This window comes from Tupaia chinensis, unplaced genomic scaffold (genome assembly GCF_000334495.1).
Source record: "Tupaia chinensis unplaced genomic scaffold, TupChi_1.0 Scaffold000549_1, whole genome shotgun sequence".
Lineage (NCBI taxonomy): Eukaryota > Metazoa > Chordata > Mammalia > Scandentia > Tupaiidae > Tupaia > Tupaia belangeri.
In genome coordinates, this window is record NW_006160061.1 from 2,653,273 (window position 1) to 2,675,709 (window position 22,437).

A 22,437-nucleotide genomic window follows, 5' to 3' on the forward strand; every position below is an offset into this window, starting at 1 on the left:
AGAGAGACTGCAACACACTAATTGTTGAAGACATCAACACCCCCACTATCCCCTCTGGACAGATCATCTAGACAAAAAAATAGGTAAAGAGATAAAGGATCTAAATGATACCATAAATCAAATGGATTTAACAGACATCTATATAACTGTCCACCCAAAAGCCACAAGATACACTTTTTTCTCACCCCCACATGGAACTTTTTCGACATGATAGGGCACAAGGCAAGCCTCTACAGATTCAAGGGCATAAAAACTATAACCAGCAAGACTCCTCCACGGTTCCTGAGAACAAGTGATTTCAGAAAAAAAAGAGAAATGAAGATTTTCTACCAATAATTCAGCCTCCAGCCCACAAACTTCAAGTGGTAGGCAGCCCCTCTGTCTTCTCATTTTTTGTAACTTTTCCTTTAAAAAATTTTTTAAGATAAAGTATTTTCTTGGCTTTCAGCCCCTCCTTTATCTTGCTAATAATCCCTCCCCCACCCCATCCTGCCCTCCTGGAGAGGCAAGGGGCAGGCCTTCAGAAGAAGACTCCTCCATGGTTCCTGAGAACTAGTGATTTTGCACAGAGGGCCTGCACACACCGTGGTTTTTTCTTATTTTTTTTTTTTAATAATACATTTTTTAGGTTGTTTTTAATTTTTTTTCCCTTCTTTCTCTGTTCCTTTTCTTCTATTTTTTCTCTCTATTTCCTTTTCTTTTTCTTTTATCTCATCACTCTGCTCCTCAATCTTCATGCTCTGTGTTTCTAGACAAATCTAAGGGAACCATAGCCAAACATCCAAATACTATTACGGTTAACATATTCCTCAATATCCACTGAATCTGCTGCACAAAGGTGTAAAACCGGCAAAGAATTCCAGATCACTTCCATCTATAAGCTCCTGAATGCTAAGACAGAACTTGAAGAATTAGGAAGAAACACATCATCCATCAGATGACTAGAAATCACCGCAGGGCCACAAGAAATATGGAAAAGCAAGAAAATACCTGTACTCAAAGGGAAAAGAGTAACTCCTCTTCATTCACAAACAGTTCAATGGAAACCATGGAAAAATCTGATAAAGAATTTAGAAAACTCATAATGACAAAGCTAACAGAGATGGAAGAAAAGAGAGAAAATGAACTGCAGAATAGGCAGGACAAAAGAGCTGACGAGTTCCAGGAAGTGAGGAAATTCTTGCAAGATTGAAAAGAGGAATTACACATACAGAAAAAGAATCAAATGGACCTGTTAGAGATGAAGGCTATAATACAGGAAGTCAAAACATCCCTTGAAAGTATTAAAAGCAGACTAGATCACACAGAAAATAGAATCTCAGACATAGAAAATTGCTGGCCTAGAAAAATCCACCATGAAGACTGAGAAAATTGCCCCCAAAAAAGAGAATAAAATACAAGAAATACAGATACCATCAAACGTCCAAACACCCGGATAACTGGTATCCCACAAAGTGAAGAGACTCATAAGGGCATTGATAATCCACTCCATGAAATCCTTTAAGAAAACTTTCCAGAGACCAGCAGTTAGCATAATGGCTATGTTGCTAGACTTCCACTTAGTTGACTGCGGTTTGAGTTCCGGACCCGGTGGCTTAAACTCACGCCGGGCGTGTGTGTGTGTGCCCAAGATACCGAGAGGAGAATGGAGGAGAAGGGATTGCGGCGTGGCCATCCCCTCTGGGGGGTGATTTCTCGCTTTCTGTCTCTATGTCTGGCGAGCACACACGCCCTATAGCAAAAACCTCTCAAAAAAAAAAAAAAAAAAAAAAAAAAAAAAAAAAAAAAAAAAAAAACACCTAGAGAAGGCATTCAAAGATCTAGTCCTAAGAAATACAAAGGATTCCCCAAATACAATCAACTCAAGAAGATCTTCTCCAAAACACATGATAGCCAGAATGACCAAAGCCACAGACAAACAAAAGATAATAAGATTGGGGAAAGAGAAACGACAAGTTACCTACAAAGGATATCCCATCAGGCTAACAGTGGATCTCTCACGGGAAACAATACGAACAAGGAAAGAATGGGAAAATATATTCAAAGTGTTAAGGGAAAAGCATTTTCAATAAAGAATATTGTACCCGGCAAGTTTATCCTACATATGGAAAAAAAAAAGACAGGAATATTCTGAGGTAAACCAAACCTGAAAGAATTTACCAACGCCAGACCAGATCTCCAAGAAGTTCTCAAGAGAGTGCTATACCAGGAAAATAAAATACAGACACACAGAAATAAGAATTCAAAATCTAAGAAAATGGCCAACTTAATCATAGGGATAAATCTGAAATTGAATATTATATCCCAGAATTTAATGGGTAAGATCAAACCACAACAAAAGTTTAAGTACATGAGACTGAACTGGTGAAATAGCATTCTGTGACTTTTGACTAAAACATTGCTGATTTTCTTCTAGGCTTTGTTTTCTGATTTTAAGGATTTTTGTCCTGTCTTGCACTGTCGATAGATTCCAGTGACTACTATTTGAACAGAATCCTAACCTGTTTCATGGCTTTAAGTTTTAAGCAAAGTCCTTAGCATTTCTGTGATTTATTAAAGTTAAAACTATTTTTCTTGAAATTACCAGTTATACATGCAATTGAAAGCAGTTAGATTATATAAAAAATTGTGTGATCAATAAAATGTGGGAGGAAAAGGAAACAACTGCAGACACCAGAGATAGCGTGGGAGGAGGGTGGGGAAGGGCAGAGGGTCAGAAATAGGGGTAAAACATATATATGAAACTTGAAATGGAAAATTATTGATGATAACATGCATGATTAAGCCACTATGCAGTATATTCAGGATGGGAAATCACATTTTGTATACTATGATGATTCTTAGGGATTGAATGTAAATTAATTTAAAAAAATGTTTCAGAAGGAAAAAAAGCTCATCAAAATACATGTAATGGGAAAACTATGTATGAATTTCAAAGTTTTTTGTACCAAAACAAATTTATCCTTTAACTGTGAAATAAATTAAATAATTTTTAGAAAGAGAAACTATGCACATCATCTTCTCCGAACTGATGGAATTAAACTCGAACTTAATTTCAAAAGAAATCCTCAAAAATACTCAAATACATGGAAACTAAATAACCTATCTTGAATGAATTTGCAACTACTAAAGAAATAAAGACTGAAATAACAAGATTCATGGAAGCCAATGACGAGGACAGGAGTTTCCATAATCTTTGGGATACTGCAAAAGGAGGCATAAGAGGGAAGTTCACAGCAATTAGTGCACATAAGAGGAAGAAGGAAAGAAGGCAAATGGACTACCTAACATCATGCCTCAGAGAACTGGAAAAGCAACAGAAAAAAAAAAATAAATAAAACTCCAGGAGAAAGGAAATAATAAAGATGTAAGCAGAAATAAATGAAATAGAAAATAAACTATACAAAAAATAAATGAAAGTAAAAGCTGGTTCTTTAAAAAAAAAAATAAAATTGATACACCATAGCAAGACTTATTAAGATGAAGAGAGAAAGGAACCAGGTGAATCAAATCTGCAATGAAGCAGGCAATATAACAACAGACATAGTAGAAATACAAAACATCATTAAAGGATACTATGAACAACTATATGCTAAGAAGCAAGACAATCATTCCTGGACACATATAATCTACCAAGATTGAGCCAAGAGGATATAGAAAGTCTGAATGGGCCCGTAATAAGCCAGGAGATTGAATCAGTAATAAATAACCTCCCAACAAAAAAAAGTCCTGGTCCTGATGGCTTCACCTCTGAATTCTACAAAACTTTCAGAGTTACCCTCATACTGCTCAAGTTATTTCTAAAGATCCAAAAGGGTGGATCTCCCTAATTCATTCTATGAAGTCTCCATCACCCTTATCCTTAAAACAGATAAGGACAGGACAAGGAAGGAAAACTATAGACCAATACCTCTGATGAATATAGACACAAAGATTCTCAACAAGATACTAGGAAATTGTATCCAACAACTTAAGAAAAAGATTATACATCATCATCAGGTAGGCTTTATTCCAAGAATGCAAGGCTGGTTCAACATACCCAAACCCATAAATGTAATACACCATGTTAACAGGAAAAAAGATAAAAACCATATGATCATATCAGTTGATGAAGAAAAAGAATTTGATAAAATAAAACATACTTTCATGATCAAGACTCTTAGCAACATCAGCATAAAAGGGTCATTTCTCAACACAATAAAAGCTATCTATGAAAAACCCATAGTGAGCATCATCCTGAATGGAGAAAAGCTAAAAGCTTTAACACTAAAAACTGATACAAGACAGGATGTCCACTTTCTTCACTCCTTTTCAATATAGTACTCGAAGTCCTTGCCAACGCAATCAAAAAAGATGAAAAAAAAGGCATTCAAATAGAAAAAGAAGAGGTGAAACTTTCTCTATTTGCAGATGACATGATTGTATACATAGAAGACCCAATGGTATCCATGAAAAAATTCCTGGAAGTAATACATGAATACAGTAAAGTTGCAGGATACAAAATCAACATAAAGAAATCTATAGCATTTCTATAAATGAACAGCAGGCACACTGAGATGGAACTGAAAAAACTAACTCCATTTACTATAGTCACAAATAGTACAAAACAGAAAGAAATAAATCTAACCAAAGAAGTTAAAGACCTCCACAAGGAAAATTACGAGAAGCTAAAAAAAGAAATTGAAAATGACACAAAAACGTGGAAGGACATCCCATGTTCATGGAATGGAAGAATTAATATCATCAAAATGGCAATTCTAGGGGATTAGGGGGCAGCAGGTGTCATGGTGGTTAAGGTGCTGGACTCCTACATGGCTGACCGTGGTTCAAGTCCCAAACCTGGTGGCTTGCTTTCTCATTCTCTCTGTCTCTCCAGTCAAAATTGAAAAATTATAATAATAAACAAAATTTTAAAAAATGGCAATTCTACCCAAATTAAATTAATCTAAATACTAATGCAATCTCAATCAAAGTACCAGACACATTCTTCACAGATCTAGAAAAGATCATCATAAAATTTGTCTGGAATCATAAAAGACTTTGTATTGTCAAAGCAATCCTGCATAAGAGTGGAATGGGCGGCATCTCACTCCTAGACCCAAAAGTATACACTACAAAGCTGTGGTAATTGAAACAGCATGTTACTGGCACAGAAACAGACATGTGAATCAATGGAACAGAATAGAGACCCCAGAAATAAATTCCCAAACATACAGTCAAATGACTTTTGACAAAGGGTACCAGTCAATCCAGTGGGAAAAGGAAAACCTCTTCTGCAAATGGTTTAGGAAAAACTGGGTATCTACTTGCAGAAAGATGAATCTGAACCCTTACCTGTCACCATTGACAAAAATCAACTGAAGGAGAATCAAGGATCTAAATCTAAGACCTCAAACTATAAAACTGCTCCTGGAAAACACTGGGGAAACTTTGGGAGACATTGAGGTAGGCAGAGACTTCTTAAATAAGACCCCCAAAGCAGTCGATAATCCCCCAAAATAGGCAAATGGGATTACATCAGACTAAGAAGTTTTTGTATGGCAAAAGACACAGTATTTAGTGTGAATGACAGCCCTCAGAATCGGAAAATATTTTTGTAAACTATGCATCAGATAAGGAGCTGATAACCAGAATCCACAAGGAACTCAAGCAACTGTTCCGAAAAAAGATGATCGACACTATTAAAAAGTGGAAGAATGACTTCAATAAACTACTCTCTAAGGATGACATATGAATAACCAAAAGGCATATGAAAAAATGCTCAAGATCCTTCATTGTAAGGGAAATCCAGATCAAAACAAGAATGAGATACTACCTATCCCCAGTCAGAATAAATAAGATAAAAAAAAAAAATAGTAAGTACTGGAGGGGGTATGGTGAAAGGGGAACTCTCTTCTACTGCTGGTAGGAATGTAATTGGGTCCAGCCACTATGGAGAACAATTTGGAGATTCCTCCAATATCTACAAATAGAACTATCATATGATCCAGCAATCCCACTCAGTGGTATCTACTCTAAGAACAGAAGAATTCTTAATCAGGAATAAAAAACTTGATGGAAAGAAATAAGAAAATGCAGGATACCTCTTTCTTAGATGGAGACCAGTAACTTTTATTTTTCCAAAGCAAAACTTACCCATGTATTATAATAATGACAATCTTTGTACAATAGCATACATGAGGTAAATGAATTTAAAAAGAACCCTAGTAAGCAAGAATTAGAGATTTTTTTTTTTTGGAGAGGTTTTCACCACAGGGCACGTGCACTCGCTAGACAGAGACATAAAGACAGAAAGCGAGAAATCACCCCCACCCCCAGGGGGGATGGTCACGCCGCAATCCCTTCTCCTCCATTCACCTCTTGGGATCTTGGGCACACATGCACACGCGCCCGGCTTGAGTTTTAAGCCACCGTGTCCGGGACGCAAACCACGGTTGACTACGTGGGAGTCCAGTGACATAGCCATTACGCTAACTGCTGATTAGAGATTAGAGATTATTTACACGAGAGTCTCTATTGAAAACTTTTACTCTTTAACTTAAAGAAGTACTTCAGATCAAAAAACTGAGTCCAAGAAAAAAAAAATCCTGTTATGAAATTCTTTTCTGTCCAGGTTCAACTTGTTTATAACTTAACATTTAATAAACTATCAACACACCATTTGAAAGTTTAAAACACAAAACAAGCAAGCAAAATCCCAATAACTTACTGCATCTGAGTATGGTTCACTGGATTCCTCCATCATTTCAACATTTTCCAAACCAGGCAACAGAAGCAAATATTTTTGTTTGGCTTGTTTTAGTATTGGCCTTTGAAAAAGTACAAATATACATACATCTTGAGTCAAGTAATAACAATGAGCATGGAAATATAACAATATATTTAATTGTAATTGTAAAACAGTAAATGACAGCTGCGTTAAAACTTTTCCTTACTGTGCATATATAAAACGAAAAGGAAATAGGTAACATTTGAATTTTTAAGACTTTAGAGAATTTCCAAATTTTAGCTTTGAAAAACTTTTCAAATTTTCCGAAATTTTATTTTAGACAAGTTTTTGCCATATCACGATCCTCTCAGGCATGCATTAGCTAGCCTCTCATTTCTCAGGACAGGGTGTCATTATGTTGTCGAGATCAGCCCCAAGGTTGCGATCCTCCTGCCTTGGCCTCCCAGAGATGCTGGGATTACAAGTGCATGCCACCATGCTCAATCATAAAGTTGGACTGGGAATTAAATCTGGTTTCTCATGAGGCCTAGCCTAAGGAGCAGTGTCTCCATAGCATACCACTGCAGCTGGGCACAAAACTGCCAAGTATTTATAGTAAAAAAAAAAAATCTCGAACAAAGTAGATATTACCTTAAGTATTCATGTCTGCCTTTAATAACCATCACTTTTTCTTTTACTAAGGATAATTATTTATTTATTTTTTTGGGAAAGGTGTTTGCTATAGGGCACATGCGCTCGACAGAAGACAGAGAGACAGAGACAAAAAGCGAGAAATCACCCCCCAGGGGGTGGTCATGCTGCAATCCCTTCTCCTCCATTCTCCTCTCAGGATCTTGGGCACGCAGGCACATGTTCCCAGCTGAATTTAAGCCACCAGGTCTGGGACTCAAATTGCGGTGGACTACATGGGAGTCCAGCAACATAGCCATTACTCCAACTGCTGGTCCCACTAAGGATAATTTTAAATTGCTCTTTTTTGGTTTCCTAAAACCAAGGTTGCTGTAAGGAATGATAAAAAGGTCAAGTAATGTTTAATAATTATTATGTACTGCAAATAATCATGCTTCAAGTAGGACTCCTCTGAAATTTCCCATAAAAGTTCAGGTTAAAACCAAAATATGAATTTATACTATCACAGCAGAATAGTTACAGAAAAGTTTTGTTGTTAGCATACTTTAATTCTTCAGGATAAACCAACATCGTCACTTTGGCAAATGTGGCATTCCAAAACTGAGCACTCTGTTTTCTAATGTGTTTGTTCTTGTGCAGAAAAATTATGCACAATAGTGGAGCAAGATGTTCAAGAAGTTCACTGTCATAAGTTCCAGTATAAGTGAACTGTAGACAAACAATAATTTCTCCAAGTAGCTTTTCTAACTAGGAAAAAAAAAAGACAAGAAATATACTCAATAACAATTTACAGAACAGGCTATTTCAGTTTTTAAAATTTGCATTGATCTGAAGCAAACCACCATCATCATCTTAAATATATGTATACCCCACCCCTACCCCCACCTTTTCATAAGCTAACAGGCTAATCTCCTTTGTTCACTGATATCACAGTTTGGTATTTTTTTTTTTTGGAGAGGTTTTTCGCTATAGGGCGCGTGTGCTCGCCAGACAGACAGACAAAGACATAGAGACAGAAAGCAAGAAATCAGCCCCCGGGGGGATGGTCACGCCGCAATCCCTTCTCCTTCATTCTCCTCTCAGGATCTTGGGCACGTACGCACACGCGCCCAGCATGAGTTCTAAGCCACTGTGTCCGGGACGCAAACCGCGATTGACTACGTGGGAGTCCAGCGACATAGCCATTATACTAACTGCTGGTTCCCACAGTTTGGTTTTCAGCTTATTTTCCAGTAACAGAAAAAAGTATGTTTTTACCCCAAGTATTATAGGAACTAGTAATTACCTACATAAGATTTACCTAAAAACATCGCCACTGCTTTCTGTGCAGATAGCAGGCCTGCAAGCATGGTGAATGTCCCTAAAACCTGACAGACCTTCTGTAAGAAGTATGGCAAGCACCAATCTCTTAAAGTGACAAAGTACAAAAAGGGCAAGGATCCTGTGTGCTCAGGGAAAGCAGTGTTATGACAGGAAGCAGAGCGGCTATGGTGGACAAACTAAGCCTATTTTCCAGAAAAATGCAAAAACTACAAAGAAGATTATGCCGAAGCTTGAATATGTTGAACCCAACTGCAGATCTAAGAGAAGGCTGGCTATTAAGAGATGTAAGCATTTTGAACTGGGAGGAGATAAGAAGAGAAAGGGTCAAGTGATCCAGTTTTAAGTCTCATCTTTTTTAGTATGAAGACAACAAAATCTTGAGGTGAATGTTCACCTCATTTGATTACAGTTAGTCTTTTTGTGAGGGAATAAAGTAATCAATAAAATTCCCCTTTTGGGGAAATTTGGGAGAAAAAAAAGAGTTGGCACCAACTGCTCTCTAGAAGTTGACAGGCTGTGGGGCCAGCAGGTGGCATTGTGATTAAGGCACTGGACACTCCCACGTGGCCAACCATGATTAGAGTCCCAGACCCGGTAGCTTACTTTCTCACTTTCTCTCTCATCAAATTAAAATGAATGAATGAATAAATGAAATTAAATAATTTAAAAAAGCAGTTGATAGGTAATATTTAAGATGACATTATTAAAACCTTTTAGTAAAAACACTACCTGTGAATGTGTTCATATCAAGTATTAAATATCTATTAAAAATGAAGTATAACAACTCCTTTACAAAAATCAGAATTATGTTTAAGGAAGGCAATTATCTAAACTATAATTTTTTTCCCCGTTATGGAAGATATATTTTATGGACAATTTTCTAATTTTACCTTGTTGTTCAGACAACTATACACTTTAGGAATTTCATCAAGTCTGGGAAGAAAAACACATAAAACAGAGTACCATTAGGAAATTAACACTGTACTATCAAGTTAACCTAAAAAATGAGGTAAAATAACCATTAAAAATGGGAGATACACATATGGTAATATAAAAAGGTAACCAAAGACTTATTAACAAATTGAAATACTGGGAAACATAGATAATTTATGTACAAATAATGTTCAACTCTTTGTTATGAGAGAAAAAGCTCTAAAAATATACGTCTACCAATCTAATCAAACATGAAGTATAAAGTTTAATAAAATCCTATGCAGACATTAAAAGAATGAGATTCTTACATGTGTGCTGCAAGATTCATAGGAATATAAAACGTGGGTCATTGGGAAAGTCATGAAACACTTTGCATAGAAAAAGAAAATTTTATCAAGACTTTCCTGAAAACTTAATATATCATGCATATCAATACACTAGTTGGAAAATAACATCAATTTTGTTTTCAATGGTATCATGCATTAAATAGGTATGTGCCAACAGGCAATTCTAAAAGGACATGCACTAAACTGAAAAGAGCAAGGGGATTAATATACAAACTGAAAGGATTTCCATTATTCTACACTATTTAACTATATTCTTTTACAAAAGCACTAAGCTGTTATCCTCTACAATAAATTAAGATTACCGTCTGTAACAAAGTTGACAGAAAATAATGTTTTATCTGTATTTATATTCTATGCATTTAATTCGAAGCTATTAAACCTAAATACTTACTTTGAGCTTTCATAAAGTAATGCCAGAGGTCTTGTTAGGGTTGCAAATATTTTTCGGGTCATAGAAGGCAAAGAAATATGTCCAAGTACAGTGGAAAGAATACTGGTGATCGAGCTTCCAATAGCGAGGAGAGTATCAGAATGTACTTCCTTGAAGCTCAGAGTGTGGAAAGAATAGATCACTCTCACAATAAGTTTAAATAAAGAAGCTAATTTTCCAAGGGGCTCCTTCTTCTTTTTGGACCAATCTGAAGGTCTCTGTGGTGCTAAGACAAAATTAAACTGGTTTAAAATTCAAGCACTTTGAAAATAGTCAAAGTCCACATTTTACCATTTTTATTTCACATTTAAACACTAGAACATTATCTTTACTAGTGAAAATCAAAGAAAAACTGTTTTGCAAATTAAGAATAATAATTCTGGAACCAGAGGAAGGACTAGAATAAACATGTGATATTAGACTGAAAGTGTATCTACAGAGGTAGGGTGGTTGGATCCCACATGGTAGACTGTGTGGTTTGAATTCTGGACCTGGCTGGCTTAAAAATTATGCTCATTTGGGACCAGCAGATGGTATAATGGCTATGTCACTGGACTCCCATGAAGTTTACCACGGTTTGAGTTCCAGACCCAGTGGCTTACTCATGCCAGGCACGTGTGTGTGTGTGCCCAAGATCCCGAGATGAGACTTTCTGTCTCTTTCTGGTGAGTGCATGCGGCCTATTGCAAAAACCTCTCAAAAAAAAAAAAAGAAAAAGAAAAAGAAAAAGAAAAAAGAAAGATATGGTTTCTGTGTACAGTAATTCTTGCAATGTTTCTCAGTTTTAAATTACTATAAAGTCAGTCATAAAAAATTCAACATGATCCTCATACACAACCCTGTAAACAATCATTTCCTTTCAGCTAATCCTCACTTTGTTTCTTCTCCTCAACTACTGCTGGCAGATTTCAGAACCTTCTAAATCCCATTAATTTAGATAGCAAAAAGATCTCTGACTCTTTTGTACACAGATATGAAGTAAAAAAAGACATTTGTAATTGTGGGTTTAAGTCATGGAAAGATGAATATTCAATTATATCCAATTTTTCAGAATACATGATACAGGTAAAATTATGTCAACATGAAGTTCATCATCTTATCCCTATAATTTGTCAGTAATGGGCCAGCTAGTGGCATAATGGTTCCAGCAGTTATGTGGAGGATTGTGCAGTACAAGTCCTGTACCCAGTGGCTTGGCTTGATAAACATTTCAGGCCCACATGTTTACATGCCCAAAATCCTGAGAGGCGAATAGAAGAGAAGGGACTGCAGTGTGACTATCCCCCCAGTGGGTGATCACTAACCCCCCCCCCTCAGAACTACCCTAAAATAAACTATAAATAAATAAATAAATAAATAAATAAATATCATTGGCCAACAAAATAATTTCAGGTAATATTTATTTCTATTTATTTATTTATCCAAAGACAAGATAATTGCTATAGGGTGCATGCCCTTGCCAAACCAACAGAGACAGAGAGCAAGAAACCACCCCCCTAGGGGAGATGGCCAAGACACAATCCTTTCTTTCTCAGGATTTTGTGCACACATGCTCAGCATGAGATTTAGGACACTGGGTCTGAGACTTGAACTGCACTCAACTATGTGGGAGGTCCAGCAACATAACCCTTATGCCATCTGCTGATCCACAGATATTGTTTATTATATAATCTTTTTATAGTGTGGGTTTTTGGAGATGTTATTTTTCTGACACTCTGAGATAACCAGACTACATACTGAATAGTCCCAAGAGAGGGGATGATAATCAATATTTCAAACATATATATCTATACCCAATTTCTGTGGCATTCAGACTGGGATGCTCTGACCTGTAATAAAAATAATTTCCTTTTGATATAAGTGGATATATTTAACAGAACAAATTGACAGGTTAAATTAGCTCAGTATTTACTACAAAATAATTTAGAACTGGAGGTCAGTAGGTAGCATAGTGGTTAAGGCGGCTGGATCCAATATGGCTGACTACACAGTTTGAATCCCAGACTGGACAGCTTGAAAAACACACTGGGCACTTGTTTGCAAGCCCCTCAACATCCAAAATAATTTAGAACAAGACAATGCAAGTAATTTCATGAATCAGACAATATATTATGAATCTAAATGTCCAATTTTAAATAAAATGGTAAAAACTGAATTTTTAGACTTTTAAATTTCTTATGACACTATAACCAAGAAACTGACTCTATAAATTTTTTTTTCAATTTTAGTATCAACTCAATGATTATTTCCCAACCAGGACTCCAAAAAAAAAAAGTTTTAAGAATGTCTAAGGAGACCAGCAGTTGGTGAAATGGTTATGTTGCTGGACTCCCATGTAGTTGACCATTTCTAGAACCACAGTCATGCAAGCTCCCAGCAGTAACAATAGACATGGTTAAATGAGAACAAAATCTGGTAAGGTGATGTAGAAAAGCCATCATGAGGATTTCCCAATATCCATTCTGTAGTTCTTATAAAACATTACATTAAAAATAAAAGGTAAGGGTCAGCAAATGGCATAGTGGTTATGGCGCTGATCTCCCTGACCACAGTTCGAGTCCTGGACCCAGAGGTTCAAAACTCACACTGAGTGCATGTACATCCTTGCTCAAAACTTCAAAAGGAGAATGGAGAAGACGGGACTATGGTTTGGCCACTACCTTGGGTATGTGTGTGTGTGTGTGTGTGTGTGTGTGTGTGTGTGTGTGTGTGTGTGTGTGTGTGTGTGTGTGTGTGTGTGTGTGTGTGTGTGTTCAATTTCTCACTTTGTTTCTCTCTCTCTCTCTGACAAGTGCACATGCTCTATGGTAAAAATCTCTCAAAAAACAAACAGTAAAATAAAGGTAAATAAAATACTTACATTTAACTTTGGGTTGATATTTAAGATCGTACGGTGAGAAGTCAATGCAGTCAACCATCACCATAATAATATGAACAATTCTATCCAAGAAAAACAAATTCTAGGGGAGAACGTATAAGCATCCCAATTAAAAATGTAAAATTTTGACATGGCATTCAATAATAGGAAGCATCAAGAAAAATTATGTTCCCACATACAACCTATTAATAACATACGTTATCATCTTATACCGCGTGAGGTACATTAAGTATATAATGTAAATATTTCTCATTAACCACTCTGAGCCAAATACTGTATTTTCTGTTCCTCAACATTTAGGGAAAATAATTCAACTTTAAGATGCCAACAAAACTCACTGTATCAGCCAATGGGACGAGAACAAAAGCATAAAACTAATAATTACATTCTTATAAAGGTCAACAGAAGGAGTAGTGGTTGAGACACCAGATTCCCACATGGCTAACTATGGTTCCAGATTATATGGCTTGCCTTCTCACTCTTCCCCCTCCTTGTCTCTTTCTGTCTTTCTCTGATGAGCATACATGTCCTATAGCAAATTTAAAAATAGTAGTAATAAATGAAATTTCATAAATAATTCTTTAAGGGAGATGGCACAATGGTTATGTCCTTGGACTCCCATACAGCCAACTGCAGTTGAAACTGATACTGGATGTGTGTGCATGTGTACCAAAGATCCCAGGAGAAGAGACTACGGTGTGGCCATGCCTCCTTGGGAGGATGATTTCTCAATTTCCCTCTCACTGTCTGTCTCTCCCAGGTGGGTACATGGTGTCCTAAAGCAAAAACTTCTAAATAAAGAAATAAATTCTTAGCAAACTCCTCTTGAAAATTACAGAAGTAAAAATGTTTGGGGCCAGCAGATGGCATAGTGCTTAGGGCTCTGGATTCTCACATGGGCAACCGAGGTTTGAGTCCCAGACCCAGTGGCTCACTTTCTCTCTGCCCTACCTCATGACCTGTCTCTCTGGTGAGTGCACATGCCCTACAGCAAAATTTAATAATAAATAAAATTTAAAAGCTACAGTTTTTATCAAGCCCAGAAGAAACAAAGCAAAAATCAAATAGTTGCTAAGCTTATCCATAACCTTTCCTTCTCCTATCCCAAATCCAATGGAAATTAAAAAAAAAAAAAAAAAAAAAAGTTCCAGGCCAGGTCCAACAGCACACACCTGTAGTGAGTGCCAGGTACTTGGAAAGGTGAGGGAGAAAGATAAGATATAGAAACTCTGTCTAAAATAATTTCACAAACTCACTCGAAGATAATCTGAAAATGTATAAACAAAAGTAGGTTAAAGTAGACTATAAACAGAACAATAGAAATTTCAGTCCTAGAAGTAAAAGAGAACACCACAAAAATAAAGAGAAGACAGCGAAAATTTAAAAAAAAAAACCTTGATGTTTAAAAAAATAAAAACATAAAGGTAATTAAAAGGCTTCTGAAATTGAAGATGTGTAAAACAACTGACTAAAGTCCCTTACCCTTATATTCTTCATTACCTTCATTCATCCACTTTACTAGACTAATTCACATGTCTGACCCAAGCACACCTCCCCCACCGGACTAGGGAAAAAGACAGTACCTCAGTTTAGCTATTAAAGACATGTGGAAATCACTCTAGGTGACAATAAATACTCAAGTAGATGAGATGGTTAAGTTTCAGATAGCTTCCTTGCTCACAATTATAAGGTAAAGTATGCCTGTTATTGCAATTTGCCATTAAAGGAAGAAAAACAGGGGTTTTCTCTTGGGTTAGAAAATACATTCTGGGGTGCCTATGGTGTGGCGATCAGGAAACTAGATACCATATAGCTGATTATGCAGTTCAAGTCCTGAACCCAGAACCTTGAGAAACATGCATGCTGGGTGAATGTCCAAAGTCTCAAAGGAAGAAAAAAATGAAGAAGAAAAAAAAAAGAACATCATCTACCAATATGTTCAGTATTACAATTTATGGGCAACATGAGGAAACTAATACGTAGCTTACTAATACAAGGACCAGGTAAGATAGGGTAACATTAAAAGAGCTAAATACATGAACATTAATGAATATATTAATGTGGGGGCTAGCAGGTGGCGATGGACTCCCACATGGCCAACTGCAGTTTAAGGCCTGGACCTGGTAGCTTGAAATTCATGCTGGGTGTGTATTCTTATGTGCCCAAATCCCAGGACAACGAAGAAGAGAATGTGACCTGGCCATGTTCCTTGGGAGGTGATTTCTCACTTTACCTCTGTCTGTCTCTCTCTAGTGAGCACACATGCCTCTAGCAAAAACCTAAAATAAAAAACAAAAATGCTTGGGACCAGCAGGTGGCGTGGTGGTTAAGGCGCTGGACACTCCCACATGGCTGACTACAGTTTGAATACTGGACCTGGGGCTTAAAACTCACTATAGGTGTGTGTGAGTGTATGCCCAAACACTCTCTGCTCAAATTAAAATAAATAAATGAATAAGTAAAATTAAATAAGTAATTATTAAAAAAAATGCTTAAAGACTAAATATTGTAAAAATGTATGCTCTTTACCAAACTAAGTTGTGAATATAACGTAATCAATGCCAAGAATAGAGTATTTATAAAATTTGAGACTCCAATACTTTTGGAAATGAAGGAATAAACCTAATCAATATGACTTTTAAAGAAAGAATTATTTAATTTTATTAATATTATAAATATGTATTTTTTAGAGATTTTTTATATTAGAAACATGCATCTGCCAGCCAGCCAGCCAGAGACAGAACAAGAGAAATAACCTCTTGGGGGGGGGGGGGGCCACACAATTCTTTCTTCTCCATTCTCCTCTTGGGATTTTGGGCATGCATGTACATGTGCCTAGCCTGAGTTTCAAGCCACTGGGTCCAGGACTTGAACCACATTCTGCCATGTGGGAATCCAATGACATAAGCATTACATCATCTTCTGGTTACAAATTTTTAAAATCTGCTATAGGACACCTGTGCTAAACAAAAAGGCAGAGGGAGGGAGGTATAGTGAGAATGCAAGCCGCAAAATCTGGGACATGAACTGTGGTCAGCGATGTGGGAGTCCAGTGCCACTACCACCATGCCACCTGCTGGTCCCCAAGACAACTTTTAAAAGGTGAAAACTGAGGGCTGGCTTCTCCCTATCAGTCTCAAAAACATTCAATAATTATTAAGTGTCTAGAAAGATGGCCAGGGATAAATATGATCGAGACTGACAATGTTGCTAACCTCATGAGATATGAGTTAAGTAACATAATGAAGTAAAGAAATAAATAATTTTGACATAAGCACAATAAAGGAAATAACAAGGTTCTAATACAAAACGAACAAGCCTAAGTAGATATAGATAAGACCTCTTGGAGAAGGAGGCAAAAGCCTCATGGGCATGGTAAACAGTAAGCATTTTTCTTCGAAATCCAAGAGAAGCTATAAAAGTGTTTCAAGAATAACGACAAGATTGTTTACATTTTTAAAATCACTCCAACAAAAACTATTATATCAAAATACAATTTTCAGAACTGTGCTACTATTTGAACACGGGCCATATTTATAAATGCATCAAAACACTGAAAAAAGGTAAGTAACTATTAATAGTACCACTGGCAAAAAAAATGTAATAAGAGGAGCTTATGCATTTTGCTTTGCAAAGCAGAAAACTTAACATAAAAACTTAATAAAATTTATTTTTACTTTCTTTATTCCTCATTAAAATCTATCAGATTTTAAGATATAAAGAAACCAGCAAGGGGCCAGCAGGTAGTGAGATAGTTAATGTGTTCAACTTCCACATGGCTGACAGCAATTAAAGTCCTAGACCTGGCAGCTTGCTTTTTCACTACCCACCCCCATCTGTAAGGTCACATGCCCTATAGCAAATTTAAAAAGATAAATAATAATTCTTGATGTAAAAATAGGTACAACATATCGTATCTAAACACCTGCATAAAAAACAATGGTTTGTGTGTGAAGGTAACTTACCAGGATTATATTCAATAAAGAATAACTGAAAATAAACCAAAATGTTCTTAAAATAGTTCTAAATCATACCATAGTCATACTGTAGAATACTATATATCAGTTGAAAGGAATAATAGAGCTAAATGGACTGATTTACAAAGAAACCAAGACAGTGTTTAATGAAAAACTGTCTAAGTTATTATTTCAGAATAAATACAGTAAGATCTCATTGGCAAGAATACTGTATTCATATATACACATGAGCATAAATACATTAACTACAAATGTGAATACAAACAGGTCTATGCTAGAATGATACATATGAAACTGCAGACAAAAATAGTTTTGAGGATGAGAAAGAAAAGGAACTTCTATTTCAAGACTGTAAATACTCCAAAGATGTGGCTTGAAAAATCCAAGAGGTTTGAGAAAAGTGAGGTTCGGGACAGAAAGGGCATTGTACTATTCATCAAAATGGCAAACACAGGAGGTACACAGTGAAGTACTAGAAATGAGCTTTGCTGACAACAGTCCTGAAACGTGGACCTCAGAGCTCGGCTATTTGTTTCACAAAACTTTACTTATTTTATAAAATACAAGCATGAATAAATGATACTTCACAAATGTTATAAACATCTATTTACTTCAAAAAGAGCCTTTAAGTATAAAAAAGGAATCAGGACAAACTCACTGAAAGGCCTTCATCTTCCAAACCAGACATTATTTTAGAGGAAAGTTCCTCACAGCACAAATTTTCTTCTGCAGTTGCCACCAAAGCAGCACAGCGAGCAAACGTTCTATACAGTTCTGACCAAGTTTTAAGTAAGGTCTTCATAGTGGCCTAACAATAACAAAAATAACAAAATTTTATAAATGTATAATTATGTTCCAAATTAATAGAATCAATCATCTTTAACATTTTGTAAAAAGCACTCAAAATTTCTCTCCCCGACCCCATCATAAACATTTTAGGTACCACAGAGGAGTATAACATAGGATAATAACCTGTTTCCACTCCTGGCAGAGTTCTAACTAGAGAAATGTAATAATGCCACAATATCAATTTGTAATTATCAAAATACAAAAGTTTTTTTTTTTCACTTACCCTCTTTCTCAACCTTAAGTTAACAACAGTCATAAAGATATCTTATTTCAGAAAAAATTATTGTGGGAGCTCTTAATATAAACAATGCAAGAGTAAGGTGCTGGACTCCCACAAGGCAAACAGTGGTTAGAGCGCCAGATCTACTGGTTTCTTTCTCACTTTCCCTATCTCTCTGTCAAATTAAAAGTAATAACACTGATAAATATGATTAAATAAGTGATAATTAAAAAAAAGAAAAAAGAATGCCAACAGTAACATTTCCAGAAAAGTACAAATGCTTATTTTTTTCCCTAAAGAATTATTTCATTTTATTTATTCATTCATTTATTTTAATTTGACCAGAGATGGAGAGAGCGAGAAAGCAAGCCACCAGGTCCAGGACTTCATGGTTGGCCAGGCGGGAGTGTCCAGCCCCTTAACCACTATGCTACCTGCTGGTTCCCAAGTACAAATGCTTTTACGCATAAAAACTGACACTGGGGGCCAGCAGGTGACATTGTGGTTAAGGAGCTGGACTCCCACATGGCCGATCATGGTTCAGAAGTCCCATACACACAGTCAGATTCAGTTCCTTGACAAAAATCCCCAGAGGAGAGATTGTGGCATGGCCACATACCCTGGGAGGTGATTCCTCACTTTCCATCTCTCTCTCTCTCCAGTGAGTGCAGGTGCCCTATGACAAAAAAACTTTAAAAAAAAAAAAAAAAAGAAAGAAAAGAAAAAGACATTGTCTTACCACAGGAAATTTCTGTACTGAAAAAATATGATTTATTGGTAAAATCAATGCACCATAAATGGCACTAAAATTATGTTCTAAGGCATCACCTTGATTGACTTCATTGGTCTGAAATAAAAAAGAAATTAGACAAATTATTACTGTATTCAAATTCTAGGTAGTAACTTAATGTGCTTGACATCCGAGATATTAAACTTCTAAACCTCTGTGCCTATAAATGTGACCTTACTTCTACATAAGGTCAGATGTAATCAAGTTAAGATAAGGGTCATATTAAGGCAGAGTAAGGCTGAATCCAACAAATGATGTCTTCTTATTATTTTTTTTTCAAAGAGGTTTTTTGCTATAGGGCATGTGTGCTTGCCATAAAGACAGAGCCAGAGAGACAGAAAGCAAGAAACCCAGGGAGGATGGCCACACTGTAAGCCCTTCTCCATTCTCCTCTTGAGATCTTGGGTACACAAGCACATGCGCTCGGCGTGAGTTTAAGCCACCAAGTCTAGGAATCAAACCACAGTCGATTACATGGGAGTCCAGCGAAATAGCCATTACACCAACTGCTGGCCCCCAAATGGTGTCCTTATAAGAGAAAAATTTGGATGGACATAAGAATACCAAGTGAGGAGATAAATATTTAACTGACTCAACTATAAGCTAAAGAAAGTCAAAGATTACCAGTGACCTCTAGACACTGAGGCATGGGACAGATTCTCCCTCAGATATCCAGAAGAAAAGCAATTTTACTAACACCCTGATTTTGGATTTCTAGACTCTAGAATTGAGACAAAATAAATATCTCTTATTTAAAGCCATCAGTTTTAATTTATTACAGAAACCTTGGGAATGTGATAGACTACGTTTAAATCCTACAGAAGAATCTCAGAGGCAACTCCAAAATCTTTTTCTGTACATACACAACATTCAAACAAGTATGTGTATAAAGGGTCTTTCCTTCCAATAGGACAATTTATGAGTGTAAACTATTTTTCTTACAAAGTACGTTTAATAGCATGTTAAATCTAAGTAACCAAAAGAAGGGCTACTTCACAATAAGGTAAATAACTTTGTTGGAGGCTTCATTTCACTTGTCGTTTATAGGGTAATCAGCAGATAATATTTCCATTTAAACACTCATAAAGAAGCTGACAAATCACGAGTAGTGACAGACCTTGTTCTCCATGCCCTGCCAATATTGCCAATTTTCTAAGTATGTAAATATAAGGAGTAACTGAATCTCAAGATTCTTGACTTAGGGGAATGCATGTGGTTTGAGATAATCACTTAATGTGAGAATACATACCTTAGTGAAGATGACGATTATTATTAGTACAAGTACTACAATACATTGACCTACGATACAGAAATATTTATGTGTCCTTTTTAAGAAAGACCTTCTATTGGGGTCACTAGAAAAGTCAATGACATATTTTTCTAGGTTGTTCTATGAAAACATCCATCAGGACTTTTTGGATGATCCAATAGTTTTTAAATCACTATTGGATAAGTTATCCTTTCTAGAACAAGGTAGATATGCAATAAAAACTGAATTGGGAACTAGCAGTTAGCGTAATGGCTATGTCGCTGGATTCCCACGTAGTTGACCACGATTTGCGTCCTGGACCCAGTGGCTTAAAACTCATGCCGGGTGCGTGTGCGTGCGTGCCCAAGATCCCGAGAGGAGAATGGAGGAGAAAGGACTGCGGCATGGCCATCCCTCCTGGGGGGTGATTTCTCGCTTTCTGTCTCACTGTCTGTCTGTCTGGCGAGTGCACGCGCCCTATAGCAAAAATCTCTAAAAAAAAAAAAAAAAAACCAGACAATTTACCAAATTCCACAAATAAAAATTTTTAAGGTGTTACATTCAAACTTAAACTTCAGGGACCAAAAGATGGCGTAATGGTTATGTCACTGTATTCCCACAGTCGACCACAGTTTGAGTCCCAGGCTGATGGCTTAAAACTAACACTGGGCACGTGCCACGTGTGTGTGCACGTTTCTAAATCCCAAGGAGAATGGAGAAGGGATTGTGGTGTGGTCATCCCCCCAGGGGGATGATTTCTCACTTTCCTATGTCTCCGGTGAGCACACAAGCCCTATTTCAAAAATCTTTCTAATAGTGCCGGGAGATGGCACAGTAGTTAAGGGCACTGGACTCCAAAGATGGCTTACCACAGTTCAAAACCCAGGACCTAGAGGCTTGCTTTCTCTCTCTCTCTTTTTCTCTCTCTAGTCAAATTAAAATAAATCAATTCAGTTAAATAATTTTTAAAAATCGAAAGGAAAAAAACCCCACAGACACAGAAACAGAAACAAAAGCAAATTTCAATTCATTTCTTCATGTACTCTAATAAAAGGGGAAAAGAGAAATATCGTCGAAATTTTGGAAAGACAATGCAGCATACTTGTAAAGCATACCTGATTAATTGACTCAGTTAACGGGGTGACTATAATACTCCATATTCTCCAGAGATGCTCCTTATTTCCCAACTGCTTTGCATTTTGATTAATGACATTTAAAACAGAGTCACTGAATGCTAGTGGTGAAGTTGGACCAGAAAGAACACACCCTACAAGACTTTCCAGATTGAGAAAAAACCTAAAGAAAAGATTACAAAGAATGTATTGATCTGTACTTTTGTAGAAATACATTAATTGCACAAAATCAAAAAAAACAGCAAAGAAGAAATTATAAAATCTAAGTTCTATTATAGTTATAAAAAATTATGAGGTGGGGAACGCAGCAGTTAGTGTAATGGCTATGTCGCTGGCCTCCCACGTAGTCGACTGCGGTTTGCATCCCGGACCCAGAGGCTTAAAACCCACGCCGGGCGCGTGAGCGTGCGTGCCCAAGATCCCGAGAGGAGAATGGAGGAGGAGGGATTGTGGCGTGGCCATCCCCTCTGGAGGGCGATTTCTCGCTTTCTGTCTCTCTGTCTCTTTGTCTGTCTGGGGAGCACCCAAACCCTATAGAAAAAAAAAAAAAAAAAGAAGAAGTGGAAGCCAGCAGGTGGCATGGTAGTTAAGACACTGGATTCCCACATGGCTGACAACAGTTGAACTCCTGGACAAAAGCAGCTTGAAAATCACTCTTGGGGACATGTGCATGTGTGCCCAAAATCCCAAGGGGAATAGAGAAGAGAGTGTGGAGTGGCCATCCCTTCTGTGGGGTTGATTTCTCACTTCTTCTCTCCCCTCTTCGGTAAGCACACGCATGCTATGACAAAAAAATTAAAAATAATGTTTAAAAAAGGTGTGTATATGTTTCATTTTACTTATTCATTTTAGGCTGAGTCTGCACCATGTCTTGATCCTCCTGCCTTCACTTTCCAAGTAGCTGGGGTCACGAGCTTCTGCCACTCTGACCAGCTCTTTAGAGAGGCC

The 22,437-nt window shown here is 36.8% G+C and overlaps 1 protein-coding gene across 5 annotated transcripts in view; it reads right to left on the reverse strand.

Annotated features, from left to right (window-relative positions):
• Positions 1–22,437, reverse strand: part of RIF1 (replication timing regulatory factor 1) — a 79,198-nt gene that overhangs the window by 18,651 nt on the left and 38,110 nt on the right. For all 5 annotated transcript variants that reach the window (XM_027775352.1, XM_014591281.2, XM_006157633.3 and 2 more), the window contains 8 exons: positions 21,472–21,652; positions 19,057–19,164; positions 17,907–18,056; positions 13,254–13,353; positions 10,355–10,619; positions 9,574–9,616; positions 7,905–8,107; positions 6,710–6,809 (listed from right to left, as the gene is read on the reverse strand). In XM_027775352.1, coding sequence (XP_027631153.1) covers positions 6,710–6,809; positions 7,905–8,107; positions 9,574–9,616; positions 10,355–10,619; positions 13,254–13,353; positions 17,907–18,056; positions 19,057–19,164; positions 21,472–21,652 — 1,150 coding nt within the window. The remainder of the gene's footprint in view (positions 1–6,709; positions 6,810–7,904; positions 8,108–9,573; positions 9,617–10,354; positions 10,620–13,253; positions 13,354–17,906; positions 18,057–19,056; positions 19,165–21,471; positions 21,653–22,437) is intronic.